The following is a 23,168-nucleotide window of genomic DNA, read 5'->3' as shown; positions in this document are numbered from 1 at the left end:
GTCAGGAATTTATCTAGTGAAGAAACATACCACAGAGAATTCAAAAGAATTAATGGTAAGCTTTCAGGAATTTCTTAAACATTAGTGCTCTTAAAATAAAGTTTGTCACGTAACTTAAAAACAAGGCAATTATCAAAAGAACATGGCTAAATATGCTCCCTAAAAGAAAGCATAAACTGGACTGCACTTATGCACACATATACTTATTATGGCATTTACATTGTACAATTTAATATCATGCTCCCGCTTCCACAAAACCATTTACAAGTTCTTCCTCCAATAAAGTGTCATGCACCTTTCAGTAAATCGCAGAATTAAAATTCAAATCTATCTGCCATGAATGGGGACTTTTACTTTGCCACTCTCCCCATGATTTCCCACTTCTAGTAACATGGCTAGCTCTATGTAATACAATGGGGATGACTGGTTCTGTACCATAGGGCAGCTAGGCTTACATGGTTCTGAATAAGGTGGTGGAGTAAGTCCATCATTAGGATCTGGCTGAGTATGGGGTTTAATTACTTAGGGGGTCATCCTCCTGTGTTAACACATTGTTTCAGATTTCAGCCGTTTTTCATCAATTATTGCCGTTTACAAGATTCTAGGAAACAGTCTTGGGCTTCTTAGGGTTATTAGGGTTAGTGATCTCATAATTTCCAATATCTGCTATAATAAAACTCACTCTCAACGTTCTGAAGACAATGTTCTGAAGTCACTCAGTCACTCCCTGAAGGGTTCATGGATTCATGGTGGTGAAGCCACAATACTGACCATGTCTCTCTGCCCCGCCCTCGCATGACGGACCAATCAGAAAAAACACCCTCAACATTCTGAAACACAAAGGACCATCACAACACCGTTCCCAGGCAACACTAGGCAACGTAAGATGGACCAATCAGAGGAAACTACGTGACAATAAGGGAGGAGCATTCCCCAGCAGAATGGCTCATTATCTGTGCAGCACGGAGAGAACAGAACAACCGCTGGAACGAGAGAAGAATATTCCTGCTGTGGGTATGTGCAAAAATAGACCGGGGGGGGGGGGGGGGGGGGGGGGGGGAATTTTTAAATGCCTAATGCCAGTACTGAAGAGTGCCAGAGGGCCTATAGCACAGACTATATTTGGGATCGCTTGACATGGAGTCAGAGGAGCCGGAAAACAACGTGCCCATCACCATCTGGGACGTGGGCGAACAGGACAAGCTGCGGCCCAGCTGGAAGGATTACCCGCGACCCAGCCAGCAGCAAACAGCGACCAAGGACAGCACAGCACATCCCCCAACCCCCAAGCAAAAAACAAAACAAAAAAGACACACATCAACAACCTGCACACACACACCACCCTCACACACACACACACACACACACAATAACTCTGTGACACACACACACACACACAAAAAAAGCCACATGCTAGCGCCCGTTTCATTGGTTTCGGAAACAAGCCTTTTTTACTAGTCTTGTAATAACTTCTAACAGGATGCAACAGTTAATTTACCATCAAATCCAAACTTCTTTTTCCATTTATTTAAATACAACATGGTATCTGGATTATGTTTATGCATAAAATTAGGATCCCAGCCAAGGATCTCTTGCTTTGGAGTTCTCGTAAGGCACAACACAGATATGCACACACAACACGCTTACAACGTAAATTTCTCATAGCTATGAAACTGTCGGTTTCAGGAATTCCAAATTCCTACCAACTGTCTCTTATCTTTAACCGCACAGAGTTTGTTTATTCCAGTAGCCCTCTCACACCGGCTATGGCTGAGCAGATCCCAGATGACAGACTTCTTTTCACACTATGCAAAAAAAAAAGTGTCCGCCCTCCTCTTTGAGTGGGTTCCAAACCTTGGACTTCTTTTCTTATATTATGGCAATCAATCCCAGATTGAAAAAAAAAAAAAAGTCCTTGCTCCAAATCTCAGCAATTTAAAAGGACAAACAAGACACACCACTACCTAAGTTGGTCCCATGCGAATTGTGATGCACAAAACAAAAAAACCCGTCACTCTTCAAGTGTCAGAAGACCCTGCCCCTTTTTTCATGATTTCCCTGGGGGACTTTTAATTCAAGGATTTATTCAAAATCCATGTGCACAGCAGTTCCGACCGTGACATAGGAAGAGCTATTGGTTCTGGCTCAAAGGACCAAGCTGTTAAAAGAATTTTAATTTAACATACTCACGAATCTCAAGACACCAAACCAACTTAAATACAAACAGGTTTATTCTTGCGCAAGAGAGACAAAATTCCAACATCAGTCAGGAGGTTGTCTGACTCTAACCCCCCCCCCCCCCCCCCCCCGCTCTTATAGACCTTTCTCTTACAATGCCTACGTGCAGTTTCACAATGCCTGTGTGTCTGTCATTAACATGTTACAGTTCTAGACTGGTAGTAAGGTATCTGACCAAAAGCATATCTAATATTCAGTTCTACTTACATGGTCAGAGCTCAACTGTTCCTCTTTTTGGAATCTACATTTACTTGGAAATTGTAAGAACGATTAACCCTATATTAGCAAAACTTTTTCTCTACACTGACCTTTAAGGGCCATGTCGTGGCTCCCAATGTCAGAGCCATGGTTGTGTCAGTAGCCCATTTGAGGTCATCCTCTGTTGAAGAAATTTGCAAGGCTGCGATGGTCTTCAGTCCACACATTCATATCTCATTACTGCCTTGAGCAGGATACCAGACGTGACGCTGATTTGGACAGACAGTGCTGCAGAATTTGTTTGGGGTTTAGAGTCTAACTTCACCCTCTAGGCCCATTTTGTTCTGTTCCAGGCTGCACTCTCACCCAGTTGTATTTAGTTTCAGGTTGATTACTTTTTTGTCCTTCTGTTGCGAGGTTCAATTGACCACTGGTGGTGGTTTTTGGTGAGCCTGGTAGCTAGGGATTCCCATCTGTGAGAATTATAGGCCTGCTTATCTTGGAGAAAGCAAAGGTACTTAACCTGTAGCAGGTATTCTCACATACTTACCACCTCCTCTTGGAGGTATCTCCTTTTTATTATGCTTTATATTGTACTGGAGGTCCCTTGCTCTGAAGGCGGGTGGGAAGGCACTCACACATCTGCGATGGTGTCTTGCTCTGAAAGACTTATTTTTTTTAAGCTTGTTACAAGCTCCGGACCAGCAACAAGGACCCGTGTTACCTATCTGTGAGAATATAAGGCCTGCTGTCCTTGGAGAACACCTGCTTACAGGTAAGTACCTTCTCTTTTTTTTTTTGTTAGTTTTTTTGGCTGTTGGTCAAAAACGGACCATTGGCTTTCTGTCACCTTTAAGAGTGGAGGATGTTATGTTTGGTTTTGAGCAGTTTGTGTCTGTTTTCTCTCCCCCCCCCCCCCCCCCCCCCCCCTTGGTACAGATACAGGGCTTACTCTCTGCAGTTGAAAAGACAAATGTTTTTAACAAAAAAAAGGGTAAAGGATAAAAGGTGTTTAAAATCTGGTAATTTTTGTTGTCTTATGCATGCTGAACTCAAGCCAGTGCTTGTGGCATTGGTTCTCAGTGCATGCTATGATACTTGCTTTATCTCTATGAATAAATGGGTATATACTATGAATATCTATAATAGGCAGCTCTACAGTGAGATAGTAAACATATGCTACTGTTTGATTCTTCTTTGTTAATTAGGAAAATCTCGATATATATTCTCGAGTGAAGAAGAAAAGAGAAGTTCAGCACACTGATGAAGAAACAACTGATAATCCAGATGAAAGTGGTGGTCAGTAATTGTTGCATTTTTTTCACAGTATAGTGAAATCTTACCACTTTATTAGCTTTACCTCTTTTTTTTTTTTTTTTTTATGTTCTACTGACTGGGTATTCGTGTTCAGGATATTCCAAAGAAACATAAGAAATTTGCATGCAATCAAGGTAGTAGACATGCATATTTCTCTCTCATGCTTATTAATGATATCTTAAAAGTCTGACCAGTTCGCAGCTTTCAGAGGAAGAGTGAATACCAAGACACTGACTGAACTCTTAACTGGCTGCTATTGTGACTTGGAATATTTCTTAACATTAGTACCAGATTTTTTTTTATTCTGTGTTAGTCTTTTGCTCAAACTTTAAGGAATTTTTAAAAACATTACTATGGAAACAATGCTAGTAGTAGTTAGGTGATGGTTGGGACTACAGTATGACTAGGGCCGGCCCCACCACCGTGCATATTAGGTGTCCACTTAGGGTGGCAGCATTTTGGCAGGGGATGGGGAGTTCAGAAGCATTTCCTATTCTCTTCCCCATCTCCCTTGCCACCACCACTGTGGCTGCCTTACCTCTTTTCAGATTCAAGCTAATGTTGAAAGCAGACTTGGTGCTGATGTGGGGTTTTTAATTACAGGCCTGTGCTCCATTAGTGCATTAGTGCCTTGTTCCTTCTAAAGCCAGTTATGGAGGAGTGGGGAAGAAGAGCAGGACACAAGAGCTTGTTTTCCTTGAACCCCATGCCGGCTCAAGTCTGCTTCCAATTTAAGTCCAGTAAAAGGTAGGGCGGCAGTGGGGGTAGTGAAGAGGGGAAGATGTTGGGTACAGGATCAAGGGGTGGGAAAGGGAATGAGATGATGAATGGGAGATGCTTGACTACAGTGGGGTAGGGCCTTGGGCCAGCCTTGAGTGTGACAGTGATCTCATTGCGTGTATTTGCAGAAGAGATTGGAACCTCTTTTTGAAGATCCTATGGCAATAGCAGTAGATTCATGGCTGGGATATTCACTCCAGAACAATGTCTCCCTCCCCCCCCCCCCCCCCCCCCCCCCAAACTCCTTGATTCAGTTTGGATGGCCTCATTTTTAGCTTAGAACTGGAAAGTAATCTTGACTGTTACTCTGAGTTAAATTGGTCTGTTTCTAGTCAGTTAAAATGTCTGAGTAACTGCCCACAGATTGGACTGTTAAGTCTGAAGAAGTATCAAGTTACAATGGAGACACGAGTTCCCCTAGTTAAAGGCACTATATTTCTTGCAAATAAATTAGAAGAAACTTAAATGTTGAGATTCAAAACCTATGCTTTGTGGGTACATACAACAAGTAAGAGCCTTTTTGGGGTGTTATTGGGGTGCCTAAGATGTATCAGTGGCCCAGTACTTACATGGTTCAAATCCTGTTTGTAGACACACACATTCAGTTCTGTTCAAGTTCTGTTCAGCAACAGCACATCATTACTTTTGACACTAAACTGTGGAGTGCCACAGGGGATCTATACTGTCTCATTTTATTTAATATGTACCTCAAATCCCTTGCTGAAATGCTTTGGTTGATGGACACAAAATTCTACATCTATGCTGATGTTCAATACTCATGCCCATTGAATCAGATCTACCCACAGCTCGGAGTAAACTGCATGCCTAACTGCAGCTCGGGACTAGGCATACAATACAATAAAAATGTATATTCTGTTATCAACCCACAAAGGATCAATGCTGATTACAATGTAAATAAAAAAAAAAAACTATGTCATCACTAGGAAAAGTACAACAATAATACAAAACTCTTTTCTCTTCTTGAACCCAAGCAAAACAGATTATTTGGGTACCTAACACAAGTGGACAAATACCTGACTTGAAAATACCTTTTGGGAAATATGAACTCTTCCAAAATCACAGGTCAGGAATCTTGGGATACTGCTAGATTCATCACTCACTCTAATCCTGCAAATTCAAACAACCTTTAAAAATTGTTTCTATCACTTAAGGCAGCTACAAAATCTCTCTCCATATATTGAAAAAACAAGTCTGACCACAGTGATCTATGCCATAACATCATGACTAGATTATTGTAATGCCCTGTACACTGATAAAACCAAAGAGAGTTTGTATTAACTCCAACTAATACACACATTAGGGTGACTTTGCAAAAGGTGTTTTATCTAGAATTAGGCTTACAGCACTGCTTCTCAGGGTCTGCCTGATGTCTGTCAGTAAATTAATGTCTGTGCTTAGCAGGGAGATGTGTGTGGAATGCAGTTGAGAGGGGGAGGGTGTGTGTGTGTGTGTGTGCCCTTCTTTGTCCTGGCCTGAAATACAATTTGGTTAGTTTTACCAAGGAAGCGTATATTCCTGTGAAGGCACAGTTTGTGGAGACAGTGGTTTATTTCTATTGTTTTTCCTGAGCATTGATTCTGGTTTTATTGCTCGGAAGCACAGGTATTAAGAGACATCCTGTCTTTCACTGACATTTCCAGGGATCAGACTAGGAGGGGAGGGGGGATTGTCAGAGCTGCTGTCCCAGAAGTCTTTAGCTGATATTCTGGATAGGCCCTGAAGCTTGCCTTAGGCTAAATCTGACATACATTTTTTGTAAATGGGGGAAAAGATGGAAGCAAATCTGGGGTACCTGATACAGCATTCACATCCGCCACTGCTTTACACACCGCAGTGGCCTGCGTGCCATACTCTTATGCCTCGCGTATCTCCAATAGTACTTCTGCTGCTGTTCCAGAAGGTCTCCTGTCTTGCACAGCATTATCTCCATAGCTAGGCGATAAGCATGCCCCATTATGAGTCCAAACCTTATGCCTTAGATAGGGCAGCCACTACTGGGTGGGAAAACACAATATGCCACCTCAGTGCCCGTCAGAGAGAATGAACAGTGCCTAAGGGATGCAGGAATTTTTTCTGAAGAGGGTAAGGCCTTACAGGATGCCATGAATGAAGGTTTGAGAGAGTGGGAAACAACAATATACTACATCTGACCCCTGGGTGCAATGCAGTAGAAAAGGCCAAATTAGAAAGCCAAATTAAAACTGTTTCAGAGGGAGATGCTAGGAAAGGTAGGTGCTGGGAAAAGTAGTGGAAAAAATATATGTATAGCTACGTTTTAAAATGTTGATGGTATTTTGTAGGAGATATACATATCTCATTTTACAGCACAGCTTTCTCATGGTCTCTTATCCCGAGAACTACAGGCATCTTGTATCTTGTCAATTAATTTTCTTTTTTTATATACAGTCCCCACATCATGCATTCAACAAGCATACTACCCTCCCCCCAAGTACCCCACAAACTGTGGTAGGGCTAGTGGATAATATAATCCTGTGAAGTGTGTGTGAAACCTCCACCTATGCTGCCCCCCTCATCTGTAAGATTAGCCTTACTTTGTGCTCTGTTGCTTCTCTGACACCTTCTGTCACTATAAGCGATGATAGCCTCTAGGTTGTCCAGTTGACCTTCAGTTATTTGTCTTGGCTGCCTTCAGGTGGTACCTTTCATCTGGCATGAGGCCAGTGCACTCCTATTATTCACCTTCCTCAGTTTGCTGTGGTGGTATGTCGTATGATCTGAGTTGCCTTTCCTTTGGTCAGAGTGGTATTTTCATTCTTTGACAGCCCATGGTGCTAAGCTGTATACGGTCCTTCATGCTGTTCGGGGTGCTGCCTTTTCCTGGCACCACTCCCTTCTATTGGCAGAGTGATTATGATATCTCTGCTTTTCAGGAACTGGCACCCTATTGAGCTCTCTAGCAGCAACCGTTAATCTCTGGGATAATGCCGTATGATCTTCATTGGCTGTTCTGGAATAGAGGCTTCTTGGGCTAGCCTTCTCGATAGCAATAGGTTCCTCTTTCATGGAAGCTTGTTGGCACCCTGTTGCTCTAGCCTCTAGAGCTCCACTGGGAAGGTGCCCCTGGGATGGCATTGTGGCGGAAGCTACGTGGACTGCACTTGTTGTCAGCCTCTTGGGCTGCATTATAACAGCACCCTCTGCCATCTTCTTCTTCGGCCTTGGGCTCAGTAGTTCCCTCAGCTTTTTGAATTGCAGTGTGACATCAGCTACTTCTTTCTCATGGTCTACAGCTCATAGGCCTGCATTGTTGGAGCAAGTTTTGGAGTAGCATCTGCCCCATTGGATACGCAGAATCATCAGCTTCTTAGCTTCAGGTGGGGGCAACACTCTCTACTGACTGGTTTCTCATCAGTGTGTGATGTAGCTATTGCTTCTCGGATGGCATGGGGACATTTTGGGCTGCACAGTTGTTGCACACTTTTGACTTAGTGGCACCATTCTGGCGGCCCTGTGGCCACTATATGGAACTGCATGTGGCAGTGGCCTATTGTGCCATGCTATTAAACCAACTTTTTCTGATGTACTGTGCTGCCAGCTGTATTCCACTATAATTTTGTGGCTCTGTCGTTTAAAGGTTATACCATACTTTCCTTCATGGCTTTTTCTTGGTTGGTATTTCAAGGTGTTTCTATACCTATGACTTACCTGTATGCTAATTTCTAATCATCAGTCATGGGTTCCTGTCTACAGCTCCAACACTGTGAGTTGGCTTTGTTTTTCGCTCTCCTTTGGCATCTGCAAGGGCTGTTCTATGGGTGTGGCTCCATCCTGTTTTCTGAAGTGGGGTTTTACGCACTGCAGAAATGTTCTCCTCTTCCATGGCAACATCCACAAGTGTGCCTTCCCTAAGGTACTCATGAGGGTGGCATCTGGTGTCTTCTCTTACGTAACATTACGTGCAAATCTGGATTGGTAACAGACTACTCATTTTTGCATCCACTGCCTGCACCCGCCTATGGCTCGCAAATCCACTGGTGGTATATTGCCCATGTTAAGCGGTGTGAATTTACTATGTTTCTGGACACACATCTTACTACTTTTACTCAACAGCTTGTGCAGTGGTTTATTTTTCTACAGTGTTTTTAATGTTTGCCATTCTTGTTGCCACCTGTATAACTAGCTGTGCTGCATTGCAGCAGAATTTTTAGGGTTATACCTTCGGCATTGAGTAGGTAGCTTCTGCTCCAGCACCTGTGGGAAAACACAAATGCCATACATGTCCTTTTTTCCCAAAGGCAGTATGTAGCCATGAAGTCCTATTTGAGAACATTCTATGCTGCTAGTCTTCACCAAGGCACAAACCTGCAGCAAATGCTCTCCATTGTGCCACTAGAGGTAAAATTCTTGGACCGGCGTAAGACAAACCAAAGCAAAAGCATTTGCCAAGAAAGCTTTTATTTCATCAAGAACAAAAGTCAAAAGTTCAGACTATCGGATACTGTTGTAGTTCTGACGATCAAAGATGCTAACTAACGATCTGGTGGCGTTATTCCCATGACCCACCAAGCAGGATACTGGGCTAGATGGATCATTAACTGACCCAGTATGGCTTTAAAAAAACAAAACTGTCCAGTATGCACACTCATTCTGTCTGCTAAGGGTACATTTTATGTGTGGCAATAGTATGATCTGCAATATTTCTTATCTGGGGCAATCTGTTTTTGTGCTCTGCCATTTTTTGGTTGATGTGCCTGCAAGAGCTCCACTTAGGTTTTCAGGAGACTAGGTGCTATAGAGAACCATTTTGAGAAAACATTTGGGTATTTACTCTGCATGCATGCCATCTCCTGGCAAGCATATTCTATTATGTTACCTTTTTTTAAATCCTCTCTCCTGAGTAATCTTTTTCTTTCTATTTATTGGCGTTCCTTTCCTTGCTAGTTTTTAATTTACTTTTGCTTTGTAAACTGCATTGCTGGAAAGCTAATTGCAGTATATCTAACCTAAATAATAAACATAAATCTTTCCCATGCCTAATGCAAGGCTACATGGTCTAAATAGCCAGGAGCATAGATAATTGTATTGACAGTATTTATTCCTTTTAAAATAAGGCTGCTTTTGAAATGAGAGAGAGAAAAAGTGGAACCTGCACCATTTCTGAATTGGTGGTGCCACTGTATCTGATTGTTTTAATCTTGAGTGTTCTCTTTTCTAGAGTCTTCAGAAGAAGGTGAAGACCAAGATGATGGTGAAGAAGATAATCAAAAGCGTTATGACTTTAGACAGAGGAAAGCAGTTGTACGTTACCAGGCTCCAATAAAAGGTAACCTGTGGTTGTAATGACGTTTTTCATTCAGCTTCTCTTTTAATTCTCTTTTTATTTTTGTCTCATATTTTATGTACCACTTCCTCAACAAGTTTGTGGTAATATGGATTGCAGCATGTCATGGCTCGATAGTGTCCAGGTCAGGGCAGTGCTATGAAGTGAGGAGTACAAGGTCTCTACACTCTCCACACAGTCTTTACAGTCATTTTTACCTTCTCTGTTTTGCTGCTGTATGTCCTCCTTTGTCTGCACCGAGAGCATGGAAGCTAGGTTGTTACCCACCCATTTCATCAGGAATTCCTCCAGCCCAACTAAGGCATCCCATAAAGTATCCATAATTCTAGATTTCAGGGGTAGTGCATGTACATGAGCCAACACTCAAGATTCTGAAGCAGCTGCACCTCATTCCACTATTCCAGAGGCATAAGTTCCCTGCTGACCGGTGCTGCTAACTCAAGTGGGTGCATCATCTTGTTCCTTGAATCACCCTTGGTTGTACTGGTGCTTTGGTTTAGCCACACAACCAGCACATCAACCAACTCAGGAGCGAATGAGCTGGTTTGAATCCTGTGCGCGCTGATTTGAGGAGCCTGCTTCAGAAGGGGGAGTTCTGCAGTCTGCACTAGGTGATGTCTTTGCTGCTGAAAGGGGTGCCCTCACCAGCTCAGCTTCAATGGGCCATTTTCTTCCAATCGGCATACTGGTTGGGAGATGTTAGCCTGAACTAACTATATCTGTGAGGCAGGAATTAGAGCACCACAAGATGTGCCTTTCCATTTCCCCTTGCAAGTGCGAGCAGAGTTCACCAGCACACAACTCGCACCTTAGTGACCATCTTGGGTCTGCTTGGCTACAGGTTCTCTGAATGTTCATAGTGATGACTTAGTTATGAAAACAATAGCAATTACTCTTGTTTAATGTTTGCCTGGACATTGAAACCATCACCCAAGCGATTTAACAGGTTCGCCAAATTCCACTGTAAACTGGGCATATGCCTCAGCAACCTAATAAAATCTGCCCCTCAACGCTTCATAGCTGACCTCACATCACACCTTAACTACTTGCTACAACATGAACTCTTTCCTAAGGACAAAGGCAATATACTACTCACCCCAATACCTAAAGACTCAAAGAAAAAAGCAAATGACATCACCAACTATTGCTCGGTAGCATCTATCCCTCTGGTAGTCAGACTACTGGAAAGCATGGTAACCAAGCAACTTACCGACTACTTAAACAAATTCTCAATATTACACGAATCACAATCAGGATTCCGTTCCAACCACAGCACCAAAACAGTATTAATCACTCTCCTAACCAAATTCAAACAAGAAATTGCAACTGGCAAGAGTGTACTTCTTTTACAATTCGACATGTCTAGTGCGTTCGACATGGTAAACCATAAAATACTACTAAACATCCTAGAATACTTCGGGATCCGTGGAAGCATACTTAGTTGGATCAAGTACTTCCTAACCGCAAGAACATACCAAGTGATAGCAAATTTGAACATATCACCATGGAAACCAGAATGTGGAGTACCCCAAGGACACCGCTATCACCAACCCTTTTCAACCTTATGATGACCCTACTAGCCAAATCCCTATCTAACTAAGGCCTTAACCCTTACATCTACGCAGACGATGTCGCAATATACATCCCGTTCAAACACGATCTAACAGAAATCACAAATGAAATCAAACTTAGCCTTCAAATCATGAACTCATGGGCAGATGCATTTCAATTAAAACTTAACACAGAAAAAACACAGTCTTATCCTCTCATCACAATACAACACAAACAAACTCACCAATATATACACCCCAGACTACACCCTTCCTGTTTCAGACGGCCTGAAAATTCTCGGAGTTACAATCGACCGAAATCTCACACTAGAAAGCCAAGCAAAAAATACAACAAAATGTTCCACTTAGGTTTTACTCGTTTGAGTTTCCACATTTTCTTCCCGAGGGAAATATTCTGCAGCTTGGTACAATCAATGGTTCTAAGTCACCCAGACTACTGCAATGCAATCTATGGCGGATGCAAAGAACAAATCATTAAACTCCAAACCCCAAAACACCGCAGCCAGACTCATATTTGGAAAAACGAAATACGAAAGTGCCAAACCCTTATGAGAAAAACTACATTGGCTCCCAATCAAAGAACGTATTACGTTTAAAATCTGCACCCTGGTTCATAAAATTATTCACGGCGAGGCCCCAGTATACATGGCAGACCTCATAGACTTACCACCCAGGAACACAAAAAGGTCAACACGCACATACCTAAACCTCCACTGCCCTAGCTGTAAAGGACTAAAATATAAATCAACATATGCATCCAGCTTCTCCTATATAAACACGGAACTATGGAATGCACTTCCAAACGTCATAAAAACAATGCATGACCTAACAAACTTCCGGAAATCATTAAAAACCACCATGTTCAAAAAGGCATACCATAATGATCCAACCTAAACACCTGAATCCTGCTACACAATGAAACTCATTCCAGAACGGGACAAAACTTAACTCTTTCTCCTGGACTACTTTACTCTGTCACTTATGAACCTTAACGCAAAACCACTCTGTATTTCTCTTACTGGAATTGGCGATCGCACATTGAGCCTGCAAATAGGTGAGAAAATGTGGGATACAAATGCAACAAATTCCCAAGAGCAGTTTCCCGCACTAAGAACAAGGAGAAAGCGGCCTTTGTAAAGCAGATACTGGTGGGTGACATCACTAACTGTATTGGTATTTGAATGTGTGCTGCCTTCTGAGCTCTTCATCTGCTTCAAGTCCTCTGCTCCTTTGTACATTGGGAGAGCAGTTTCCAGCACTCAGAACAGGGAGAAAGCGGCCTCTGTAAAGCAGATATTGTATATCTGGCAGTGCTGGGGCATATATCTAGTTCACGGACAACTGACTGCTCCCAGTTAAGAAAGCAATGTATATATGAAGCCAACAGATGTGGAAATATCTTGAATGTATTTGAAGACTCCTGTAAGTGGAGTGGAGGAGTAGCCTAGTGGTTAGTGCAGTGGACTTTGATCCTGGGGAACTGAGTTCGATTCCCACTGCAGCTCCTTGTGACTGGGCAAGTCACTTAATCCTCCATTGCCCCTGGAACAAAATAAGTACCTGAATATATGTAACCGCTTTGAATGTAGTTGCAAAATCCTCAGGCAGTATATCAAATCCCATTTCCCTTTCCCTTTCCCTAATATTAGTGTTCCAGTAAAGTTGAGTTTGCATTTCATATAGAAAGAGGAGAGGAGCCCCTATCATCCTAACGAATGTAGCAAACTGAAACCATAGTGGGACAGGCCTCGGAAGTGGTGCAGAAAAAGGTACAAGAACTCTAGTCGCTAATCAGATTTAGCACTTCTCCCCAACCGAAATGGAAAGCAGGCCAGACAAAGAAACCACTATACTGCAAAGGGTGGAAAAAGTGCCAAATCAGAGGATAGGATCCTTACGGGACAGGTGTCTACCAAGGTCATAGAGAAAACAGAAGGGAAGACCTTAAAATAGGTCTGACACTTGCAGGATTGTCCAAGTTGCAATTGGAGCTTACAACCTTGGACCCAAGAGCAAAAGTCCACGACTGACTGTCCTTGAACTACATCAACACTCCAACTTACACACACCTTCATACATTTCACACACTAAACGGCACAATTTCCAGTAATAACATATAGAATGTTTGTATGTTTGGGAAGCTTGCCAGGTGCCCTTGGTCTGGATTGGCCGCTGTCGTGGACAGGATGCTGGGATCGATGGACCCTTGTTAGCCACACCTCTCGATGATTATAACCATACCAATACTACACAGCCGATTCAGGATTACCAGACACACCAACCTCAACCAAACTGGCAACAGAACTTACAATTGCAAAGCATTGTCCCACAAACAAACTGCACAACCAACACAAAAAGGCTCTAATAAATCCAAATCGACATACAGACAACAACTAATAAAGGTTCCCACTTTCACCATTACAGAAGATCCATACCTTACAATTCAAATAGGTTACATCAATGCCAGATCAACAGTAAATAAAACAGAAATTATAAAAGATTGGATCACGTCGGAAACCTTAGATTTACTCTTCATTAGCGAAACCTGGATCCATGACCAAAAAGATCCCATAATATTGGACCTTTGCCCTCCAGAATATAACATTACACACTGGACCAGAATAGGTAAAAGAGGCGGAGGCATTGCCATAATCTACAGATCCTATCTCACTTTAGAAACCTGTCCTGCCTGCTCCAGCTTGAGTTGCCTCAGCTGCAATCTCCACCTGGTTGTTCCAGTCCTGGATTTGCTGGTACGTCTGTTTTGCCTTGTCTGTGTTTGGGTGATTCTCCTGCCGCTGCCGCCCCGCGGTCATGGCCCAAGGGCTTACCCCGAGGTTCCGCGAGGGACGTGACAGTTTGCAAGGCCATGAGCTCGGAGGGATCATCCATCATGCAGGCACTGCAGGAGCATGCCAGTATCCTCCACACTTTGGGAGCCCGTATGGATCAGCTAGAAACACTTATGGCAGCCTCTCTACAAGTTGCAGCAGACGTTTCAAGTTCAGGTCCAGCACTAGCAAGAGCTCCAGTCATGTTAGAGATCCGTCTGAAGTCACCTCCTAGATATGACGGCAATCCCAAAGACTGTAGAGGTTTTTGAGCTACAGTCCCAAGATTTCCCCACGGAGAGAACCTGGATAGCTTATATTATGTCTCATCCGGTCAAGCATTAGCTTGGGCGTCCCCTCTTTGGGAGAAGAACGATCCGGTGCTTCATGATCTTCAGGGTTTCCTGGATCAATTTAAGCGAGTTTTTGAAGAGCCTGGGAAGGTTTCTTCTGCAACTTCTGCGCTCCTGAGACTTAAGCAAGGAACACAGACTCTGGGTGACTATGCAATCAGGTTCCGCACTTTGGCTTCTGAATTAGCCTGGAACAACGAAAGTCTGATCGCGACCTTTTGGCAGGGATTGGCACCGCAAATTAAGGATGAGCTGGCTGGACGTGAACTGCCCACCAGGTTGGATGAGCTAATCAAGATTTATAATATGATTTGATATTCAATTCCAGGAGCATGGCCGAGAACGGCGTTCCTTAGAAAAGATAGGTACTAAGACACCTAGCCCTCAAGTGTTACCACAGACTCCTCGTCCACAGGAGGTTTCCCCCCAACCACCGGTGGAACCCATGCAACTAGGTCATACTCCTCTCACGATTCAAGAGAAACAGAGACGTCTGATTCTCAATCTTTGCCTGTATTGTGGGGATACAGGACACTACGCGGTCAGCTGTCCACAGAAACCCGGATCCCTGGGGCCAGGTCTGACTGCAGGCACAGTAATATGTCAATCCTCTGACCGTCTGCGTACCCAGTTCTGACTGTCAGCAGTGCTCGACCTGGGTCACAGACAAGAGCAGAGCTGAGGTCTTTCTGGACTCAGGGGCGGGTGGAAGCTTTATAACTGCATCTCTAGTCCATCGACTTAACATTCCGACACAAGAACTACCTAAGACCATCTCGCTATTTTCAGTGTATGGAAGTATTCAAGGATATGTAAACATTCAAACAGTTCCCGTGAGCTTGCGGACTGGCGATCACAGGGAGGACATCTCTCTATATGTCCTTCTCTCAGCAGTGCAGCCCATTGTATTGGGTCTTCCATGGCTACAGAGACACAATACGATCTTGGACTGGGGAAAAGGTGAGATATTGGACTAGGGCGAGTCTTGCAGAAAACTTTGTTTTATCCCGGACACCGATAGTGTGGTCGGTGAACAGCTGGACCAAGACTCAGATGCGTGGACGGATATTAGTGATTCCCAGGACTCTGACTTTTACGAGGGGGCTGACCTGTGCATGTGCGTTACCTCAGATCAGCCAGTGCCAAGTGGAATCCGGTAATGTGCCCAGGCTCCAGAGTCCAGCCAACAGGAGTTCTAGGACGACTCCTAGGGGCCGGTGGGTCCGCATCTTACGTAAAGAGCCGACCCCAGGCCCTAAGCTTCAGGACAATCCTGAGATTCGGAGATCTAAGAATCGGAAGTCTAGCTCCCAGCAAACCATGGTCCGTAGCTCTATTCCAGCGCCGGGCACTCAACCCAGCTCTGTGGACAAAGTCCAGTCTCGCCCTCAATCGGCCATCTCACGACCCGCGCCTAATGATATGGACATTGGTGACACGCCTAAACTTGTCACCAAGAAGATCCAGGGAAATCCAGACCTCTCGAAGTCTGGGGAGGCCTTAAGGGGGAGGTACTGTTACGGTGGTGCCCAGGTTCCTGGCTCTGTCACCTCGGCCCCTGGTGGTCAGACCTGGTAGCTGCTGTGAACCGATGGTTTACCGTTTCTCATGTTCCAGAAGATATGCTGGTCCGGTCCAGATCTTCCAGCCTTCCAGATTGTTTTGGGAGTTTGTTTGGAACTAAGCAGTACTCGTACCTGGTGAACTCCCTTGTATGCTGCCTTTATTAACCACCTGGGAAGGTCTCTAGTTTGCCTTGCAACAGAGGTCCTCAGAGGAGTTTCCTTTGGTGAGAGTTTGTTGCAGTGCTGCTGTGATATTTTCTGATTCTGGCTTTGACCCTGCTTGTCCCCTGGTTTATTCTTCTGTCTGCTGCCTGCCCTGACCCGGCTTGTTTTCTGATTTATTTCTGCTGCTTGCTGCCTGCCTGCCTGGAACCCCGGTGTGTTTTCTGGAAGTTTCCTGCTGTTTTCCAGCCGGCTGCTGTTTCCTGCAGTTCTGCCTTCCAGCCCTGTTTGGTAAGTCCTGTCGGCCACCTGCACTCAGGAGTTCAACTCTTGAGGAACGGTGGCTAAGCACAGGTGAAGTTTGGGCTGAATTCCTGTCCTTCCTGCTCCAGCTTGAGTTGTCTCGGCTGCTGTCTCCGCCTGGTTGTTCTAGTCCTGAATTTGCTGGTACGTCTGTTTTGCCTTGTCTGTGTTTGGGTGATTCTCCTGCCGTTGCTGCCCCGTGGCCATGGCCCAAGGGCTCACTAACCCCGAGGTTTCTGCGAGAGACGTGACATATAAGAGTGGGATTTTGAATGGCCACATCTGAATGCCACCCACAGAAAAGGCCACACATTTGACCTGCTAACCCATAAATTCGTAACAGACCAAATCATTAGTCATTGACCACAAATGGACAGAAATTCCATGGTCAGATCACTTCAAATTAAATCTGACCCTACATTGACTGACGAATGGGCATCTCAAAGCTGATGAAATAAAATCTTACCAAACCAGAGGTAAAGTGGACAAAACTGCATTTTGGCAATCCAATTTACGACAACAATTGGTCTATTCCATCTGATTTCATCATCTATCTTGCAGATTGGGAATCGAGATGTATCACCGTTCTAAATGAATTAGCTCCTTTACGAACAAAAACCACTCACAAACCAAACAAGACCCCATGGTTCAATGAAAATGTGAAACAATTAAAATCTAGAACCAGACAACTCGAATGAGCCTGGAGAAAAAACAAAAACGATCAAAATCTAAATGCTTGGAAAGAATCGCATAGAAAATACAAATATGCTTTTGCTATTTTTGTGATTGCGATGACTGCCATCCTGCTTGGTTGGGGAACACTGTATGACCCAGATAGTGCCGGGACTACTTGACTCATCTCTCACTTGGAGACATGGGCCATCATCTTGAAGTTGGTAGAATTTTCCTTCTGATTGGGAGAGAGCAGTCTTTGTGGTGATGGACAAAAGCCATGGTAGGTTTGTACATTGACAAGAGGGAGGCACTAGAAGAGTAGTGGTGGCAGCGGAGTCAGTCCATCTGCAGGTGGGCCAAGGCATACTTGTTGGCCCTCTTGGCAGTACACATTACTGAGAAGAATATGCAGTTAAATTTCCTTAGTTGCCATTCCCTATATGGGGGTGTGGGCATTGTGTCCATCAGACTTTTAGGTTCTCCCTTCCTGATAGCAGCTGAATTGCAAAATGGCTAAATTTTTCAGCCTGAAAAGGGAAATTGGATTGGCAGGCATCACTGCACTGGTACAGCCATTGCCTGAGTGAGTCGGTGTACATCTTCCCTTCCTGGCCTTTAGTGGGCAGTATGATTCGGAGGATAGTGCACATTTGTTTCTGGTGCTTTAGGTGGCTGTAGCTTGGCCTCACTGACCATGATATATGGATGGGCCTTCTTGTGGAGTCCCCTAATGTTGCTCCTGAGAGAAGAGGGCTCCTAAGGCAGGGCTTAGTGGAAATGGAAGACCCAGATCACCTTTGGCTTACCATATGAAGCACCTGTTGAGCCAGGATTTATTCACCTCTGTCATTTCCACTCTTCTCAGGGCCCAAAAGGTCTATTTTGCTTATGTTTGGTGTGATTTTTGTGGGGGGGGGGGGGTTGGGGGGGGTTGTTGTTTTGAATGTTGGTATGGGGAGTGGTCCATTTCTCTGTGTAAATGTCAGATCCTTAATGTGCTAGAGTGCCTTCAGTAGGGGTTCAAGAAGGCTTACGTCTTAACTCACTGGAATGGCAATGCCATAACAGACCTCTGTAAGCCACATTTAGCCTGCAAATAGGTGGGAAAATGTGGGATACAAATGCAATAAATAAACTCCTAGAAAGTTTAGCTGGTGGCCCTCATACTTTAGAGGCAAGACTATCAGTGTCTCCATGGCCTGTACGCTCAGGTGTAGTTTTTCTGCAAGGTGTCAAGACTACTTTCATCCCCCACTAAAACCTCTTCTTCCTTCAGGGGATCTCGACATGGTCCTGGAGGACTTGATAGGTCCAGCTTTTAAGCCTGTCCTCTACTTGGGGCACCGCAAAACATCACAATCAACATAATTAAGTGTTTGATGCACAGACAGGGAGAGGGATCTTGGGGTGATAGTATCTGAGGATCTGAAGGCAACAAAACAGTGTGACAAAGCGGTGGCCGTAGCCAGAAGGATGCTAGGCTGGATAAGGAGAGGTGTAACTAGCAGAAGAAGGGAAGTGTTGATGCCTCTATACAATTCATTGGTGAGGCCCCACCTGTTTTGGAGGCCGTATCTTGCTAAAGATGTAAGAAGACTCAATGCAGTCCAGTGGAAGGTGACAAAACTATGGGGCTTGTGCCAAAAGACATATGAGACTGGAAGATCTGAATATGTACCCTAGAGGAGAGGATAGATGATACAGATGTTTAAATACTTTCAAGGTATTAATGTAGAAACATTTTTCAAGAGAAGTGAAAATGGTAAAGCTAGAAGACATTTGAGGTTGTGGGGGGAGTAATGTCAGAAATTCTTTTTCACGGAGAGGGTGGTTGATGTCTAGAATTCCCTCGTAAGGGAGGTGGTGAAGAAAACAAATTGTGGCGGAATTCAACAAAGGCATAAGATGAATGGAGGGTCTTTAATTAGAAAATGAATGGCGTAAAAAAATAACTTGAAGGGTTGCATGTGTTTGCTTGTCAAGTGGTGCTTAGATGGAAACTCTGGCTGTATCAACTAAGGCCAGTGCTGGGCTGGCTTGTACAGTATGAGTCCCGCATATAGCAATTTGGTTGTAGGATGGCCTGGAGAGAGCTTCAACGGAAACTCCAGTAATATGGAACATGAGGACAGTGCCAGGCAGACTTTTATGTTCTGTGACCCACAAATGACAAGACGTGCTCAGATAGGCTGGAGTGGGCTTACGGCAACTCCAGTAGTTGGAAAATAAGGAGAGAGCCGGGCGGACTTTTATAGTCTGTCCCAGAAACATCACAGAAAAACAGTGATCAAGTGATCAAGTTCACTGCTGATTTATGTTTAAATGTGTTTATTAAAAGACAAAATAGTACAGTTTGTAGGGCTATAGTCAAAATACATTTTAAGAATATTAACTACAAAACATACAATTAATAGCCTCCAACAGTTTCACCAGTTTTCTCTTTACTTTGAATCTCCCCTTTTCCCCCCATCTTCCCTCCCCCCCTCCCTCCCGTCCCTCCCGTCTCTAAAGAGCAATTATGGATACGGAGGCAAAGAGTCACTATCAAGCTTAGCCTCTTATGGAGCTATCACACACAAAACTTATGTTTGATTTACAAAACCTGCCAGTGCTGCCAAATCAGGCCATGTCGGTTAGCTTCCAGAGGTCATTTCCTTTTAAAATTCTTAATCTCTAGGGCTTCGAGGATTCTAGACAAGCACCTCATTGATTTGTACTTTTTCTCTTACATCATTTCCCTCTGTTACCACGCCATGGAAAACACCTCCATTCAACCTTTAAGAATTCAAAATCCTACTTCTAGCCACCTCTGTTAATGAGTCCCAAAAAGGGGCCCATGTTTGGCAGAAAGACTCTCCTCTGGGTGAGGCCAGGTCGCCCACCGCTCTTCGTTCCAAAGAGCACAAAAAAATCATTCTCGCTCGCCATTGAGACAGGGTTGGTGAGTCTGGCGTTATCCATAATTGCAAGATAACCTTCTTACCCAGTAAAACGTTCACTGCTGATTTAATCTTGAATTGATAATGAACATGACTGGGCAGATGGATTGACCATTAAGGTCTTTATCTGCTGTCACTCCCTGTTACTCTGAAGGATCTCGCCTAAAATTTGGTCTTTTTTGTTTTTGCTTTGCTAGTTGCATTTTTAGAGTTATAGGCCATATCCACAGGGACTGTGCTTGACACTTGTCAAGACAAGGTGGTCATTTGCATGATGCCTTTTTCTTCTGGAGGTGGCATCTACTTTCTCTGAGGACAAACAGGCTTGTTTATATTCACAAGTGGGTAGACGTGGTCCCTCATTGCCCGGCAAATTTACTATAGAATTAACTAGAGCTTGTAGGAGTGCGAGCGCCTTCTGCGCACGCAACGATTTCACTTTTCCGCTTGAGGAGCAGCTGCTTTCTTGTGGTGGCTCCTCACACGCCTGCTCAGAGCATTTTTTGTTTGAGTGCTTTTTGGTGGTTTTCTACCTGCTCTCTTTTGCCTTTAAAAAAAAAAATAAAGGACTTTTTTGTTTTTGCCCTGCGTGTAAGTTTCTTTTATTTTTCGGCGTTAGCCATTTTTAGGTCTGCCCGGTCAGGTCTTTCTTTCTTTTTTTCCTTCCATGTCGACGAAGACTCTGTGTTGTACTCTGTGCAGCCGGACCATCTTGGGAAAGGACACCCATTCTTGGGTGCCTTCAATGTCTTGGGACAGACCATAGCCCTGCCAGCTGTGTCCTCTGCCTTCATATTAAAAAACAGGGCCCAGGCTTCCCAAGAGGCTCAACACACGAAGATTTTTGGAGCAAGGTCTGATTCCTCGGCATCGGGTTGGAGGCGTCGGTATAGATGTCGAACTTCGCACAGACGGGAGTCCAGGTAGAGAAGGCTGCTTTGAGACCCTGTGACACTGGGGGTAGTGAGACATCGAGTGGGTCTCCACCTGTCTCGAGGCCCTTTGCTATGCAAACCCCCCCCCCCCCCCGGGGACCATCCATTGTTGGACTGAACCCTGAGGCGATGGGAGGTGTTAAAAGAATTTTACCAATGATACTCACGAACACCACGAGACCAAGTCAGGCTTAAAGCAGTTTTATTTCTTGCAAGGAGACAAATCCAGCATACCCTCATGATGTCTGCCCTTACCATACCTTCCCGTTTCTTATATACCTTTTTAGACTCTCGTCTACGTGCTGCTGTACATGAAGCATATCTTTTAAGCTTGGATGAACATGTTACAGTTTTAGACTATTAAGAGGTTTTTACAAGCGAACCAAAAAGCATATCTAAGAACATTCAGTTCTTCTAACACACAAGGTCAGAAGCCGTTTCTTTTCTTATAATCTACACTTTAGTATATGTTAATAATTTCACTACAGGAGGATTCATTGTCGGCACCGAGGAGCATGGGTGATGTGCATCGGGCGAAGGCCAAGAAGCACCATCACTGATCTCCCTTGATACATGATACCGAGCGCTCCAGGGCGCCGAGGGATTTTTCACCTGAGAAGTGTTGATACCGGGAGGACCACTCTCTCTCCATCCAACAGGTGCCGATGTGTGTGTCTCCAAATAGCCAAGATCCTTCTCCTTCACTGGCCCCAGTGATTCTACAGCCTGTGGCACAGCCGACGATAGTCTTTCCCAATGGTGGCCCTTGAGTGCATCTGGGCTTTGCTCCCTGAGCTTCTGGATGGCCTTATGCAGTGATGTGTGTCAGTATCGGGGGGGTGCTTGCACCTACCATACCTCCTGCTGTGGTCCTGCTTGGCCCTCAACCCGCGGTGCGGCCCCCGACACAGGTGTTGTTTGTGGCGCTGGTGTCGATATCCACCCAGGTTGGCACCCCCTCAACGTCGGTGGAGGAAGCTTCGCCGGAGTCAAGATGGAAGCCACTTTCTCAACACCGTTCTCAAGCACATGGGTCCTTGGCATCGAGGCGGGCCCGGTCTCGGACATTCCTTAGGGAAGTGCTATCTGACACCAAAGAGGAGCGCTCATGGGAATCAGAAGAGGATCCCAGGTACTTTTCCTCTGACGAGTCCTATGGGATTCCTTCTGAGCCCTCCCCTCCACCTGAGAGGAGTCTGTCTCCACCTGAGAGCCTCTTTCACCACTTTTGTACGAGAAATGGCAGATGCCATTCCATTCCCCTTAGAAGAGGAGGATGAGCACAGGGCCAAGATGCTCGAGGTCCTGGACTCCCCTCCTAAGGAGGCAGTGACAGCTCCTCTCCATGAGGTACTCAACGCAGTTTTCTTACAGAACTGGACATCCCCTCTGTCCCTGTGGCCCCCGAAGAATATTGACACCCAGTATGGGATCCACAATCAGCCTGGGTTTGTGAGGTCCCTGTTACCTCACGATTCCATGGTGGTGGACTCCGCTCTCAAGACAGCTAGGAGTATTAGGGACTATGACTCAGCTCCTCCAGGCAGAGAAGCTGGAACCCTGGATTCCTTTGGGAGAAAGATGTATCGGGCCGCTATTCTGATCGCCTGTATCGGTGAGGCAGCTGTCAGACTTAATCGATGCGCTCCCTCCTGAGCAGGCCGAGTCGTTTTACCAGTTGGTCAAGCAGCAGAAGGCAAGTCGTAAGTTCTTGGCCAGGGTCACTTACGACAACATTTGATGTGGCATCCAGGATCTCTGCCCAAGGTATAGCGATGTGCAGACTCTCATGGTTTCGTGTCTCTGACCTGGAACATTCTGTTCAGAGGTAGGTGGATGCTTCTTGCCAAGGGATAACCTAGTTGAGGGGGTCGCTGACCAGATCAAGAAGCATACAGATATTGTCTTCTCTCCCGCCGGGCGTCTTCTGCAACTGCCTCCTTATCCAGGAGGTATTTTGGCAAGTCAAGGAGTGCTC

At 44.8% G+C, this 23,168-nt stretch overlaps 1 protein-coding gene across 3 annotated transcripts in view; it reads left to right on the top strand.

Annotated features, from left to right (window-relative positions):
- Positions 1-23,168, top strand: part of ATAD2 (ATPase family AAA domain containing 2) — a 393,801-nt gene that overhangs the window by 113,197 nt on the left and 257,436 nt on the right. For all 3 annotated transcript variants that reach the window (XM_030218745.1, XM_030218753.1, XM_030218736.1), the window contains exons 6-7: positions 3,645-3,735; positions 9,731-9,838. In XM_030218745.1, coding sequence (XP_030074605.1) covers positions 3,645-3,735; positions 9,731-9,838 — 199 coding nt within the window. The remainder of the gene's footprint in view (positions 1-3,644; positions 3,736-9,730; positions 9,839-23,168) is intronic.

The sequence above is a fragment of the Microcaecilia unicolor genome, chromosome 1 (assembly GCF_901765095.1).
Source record: "Microcaecilia unicolor chromosome 1, aMicUni1.1, whole genome shotgun sequence".
NCBI lineage: Eukaryota > Metazoa > Chordata > Amphibia > Gymnophiona > Siphonopidae > Microcaecilia > Microcaecilia unicolor.
This window is presented reverse-complemented; position numbering and strand designations above follow the sequence as displayed.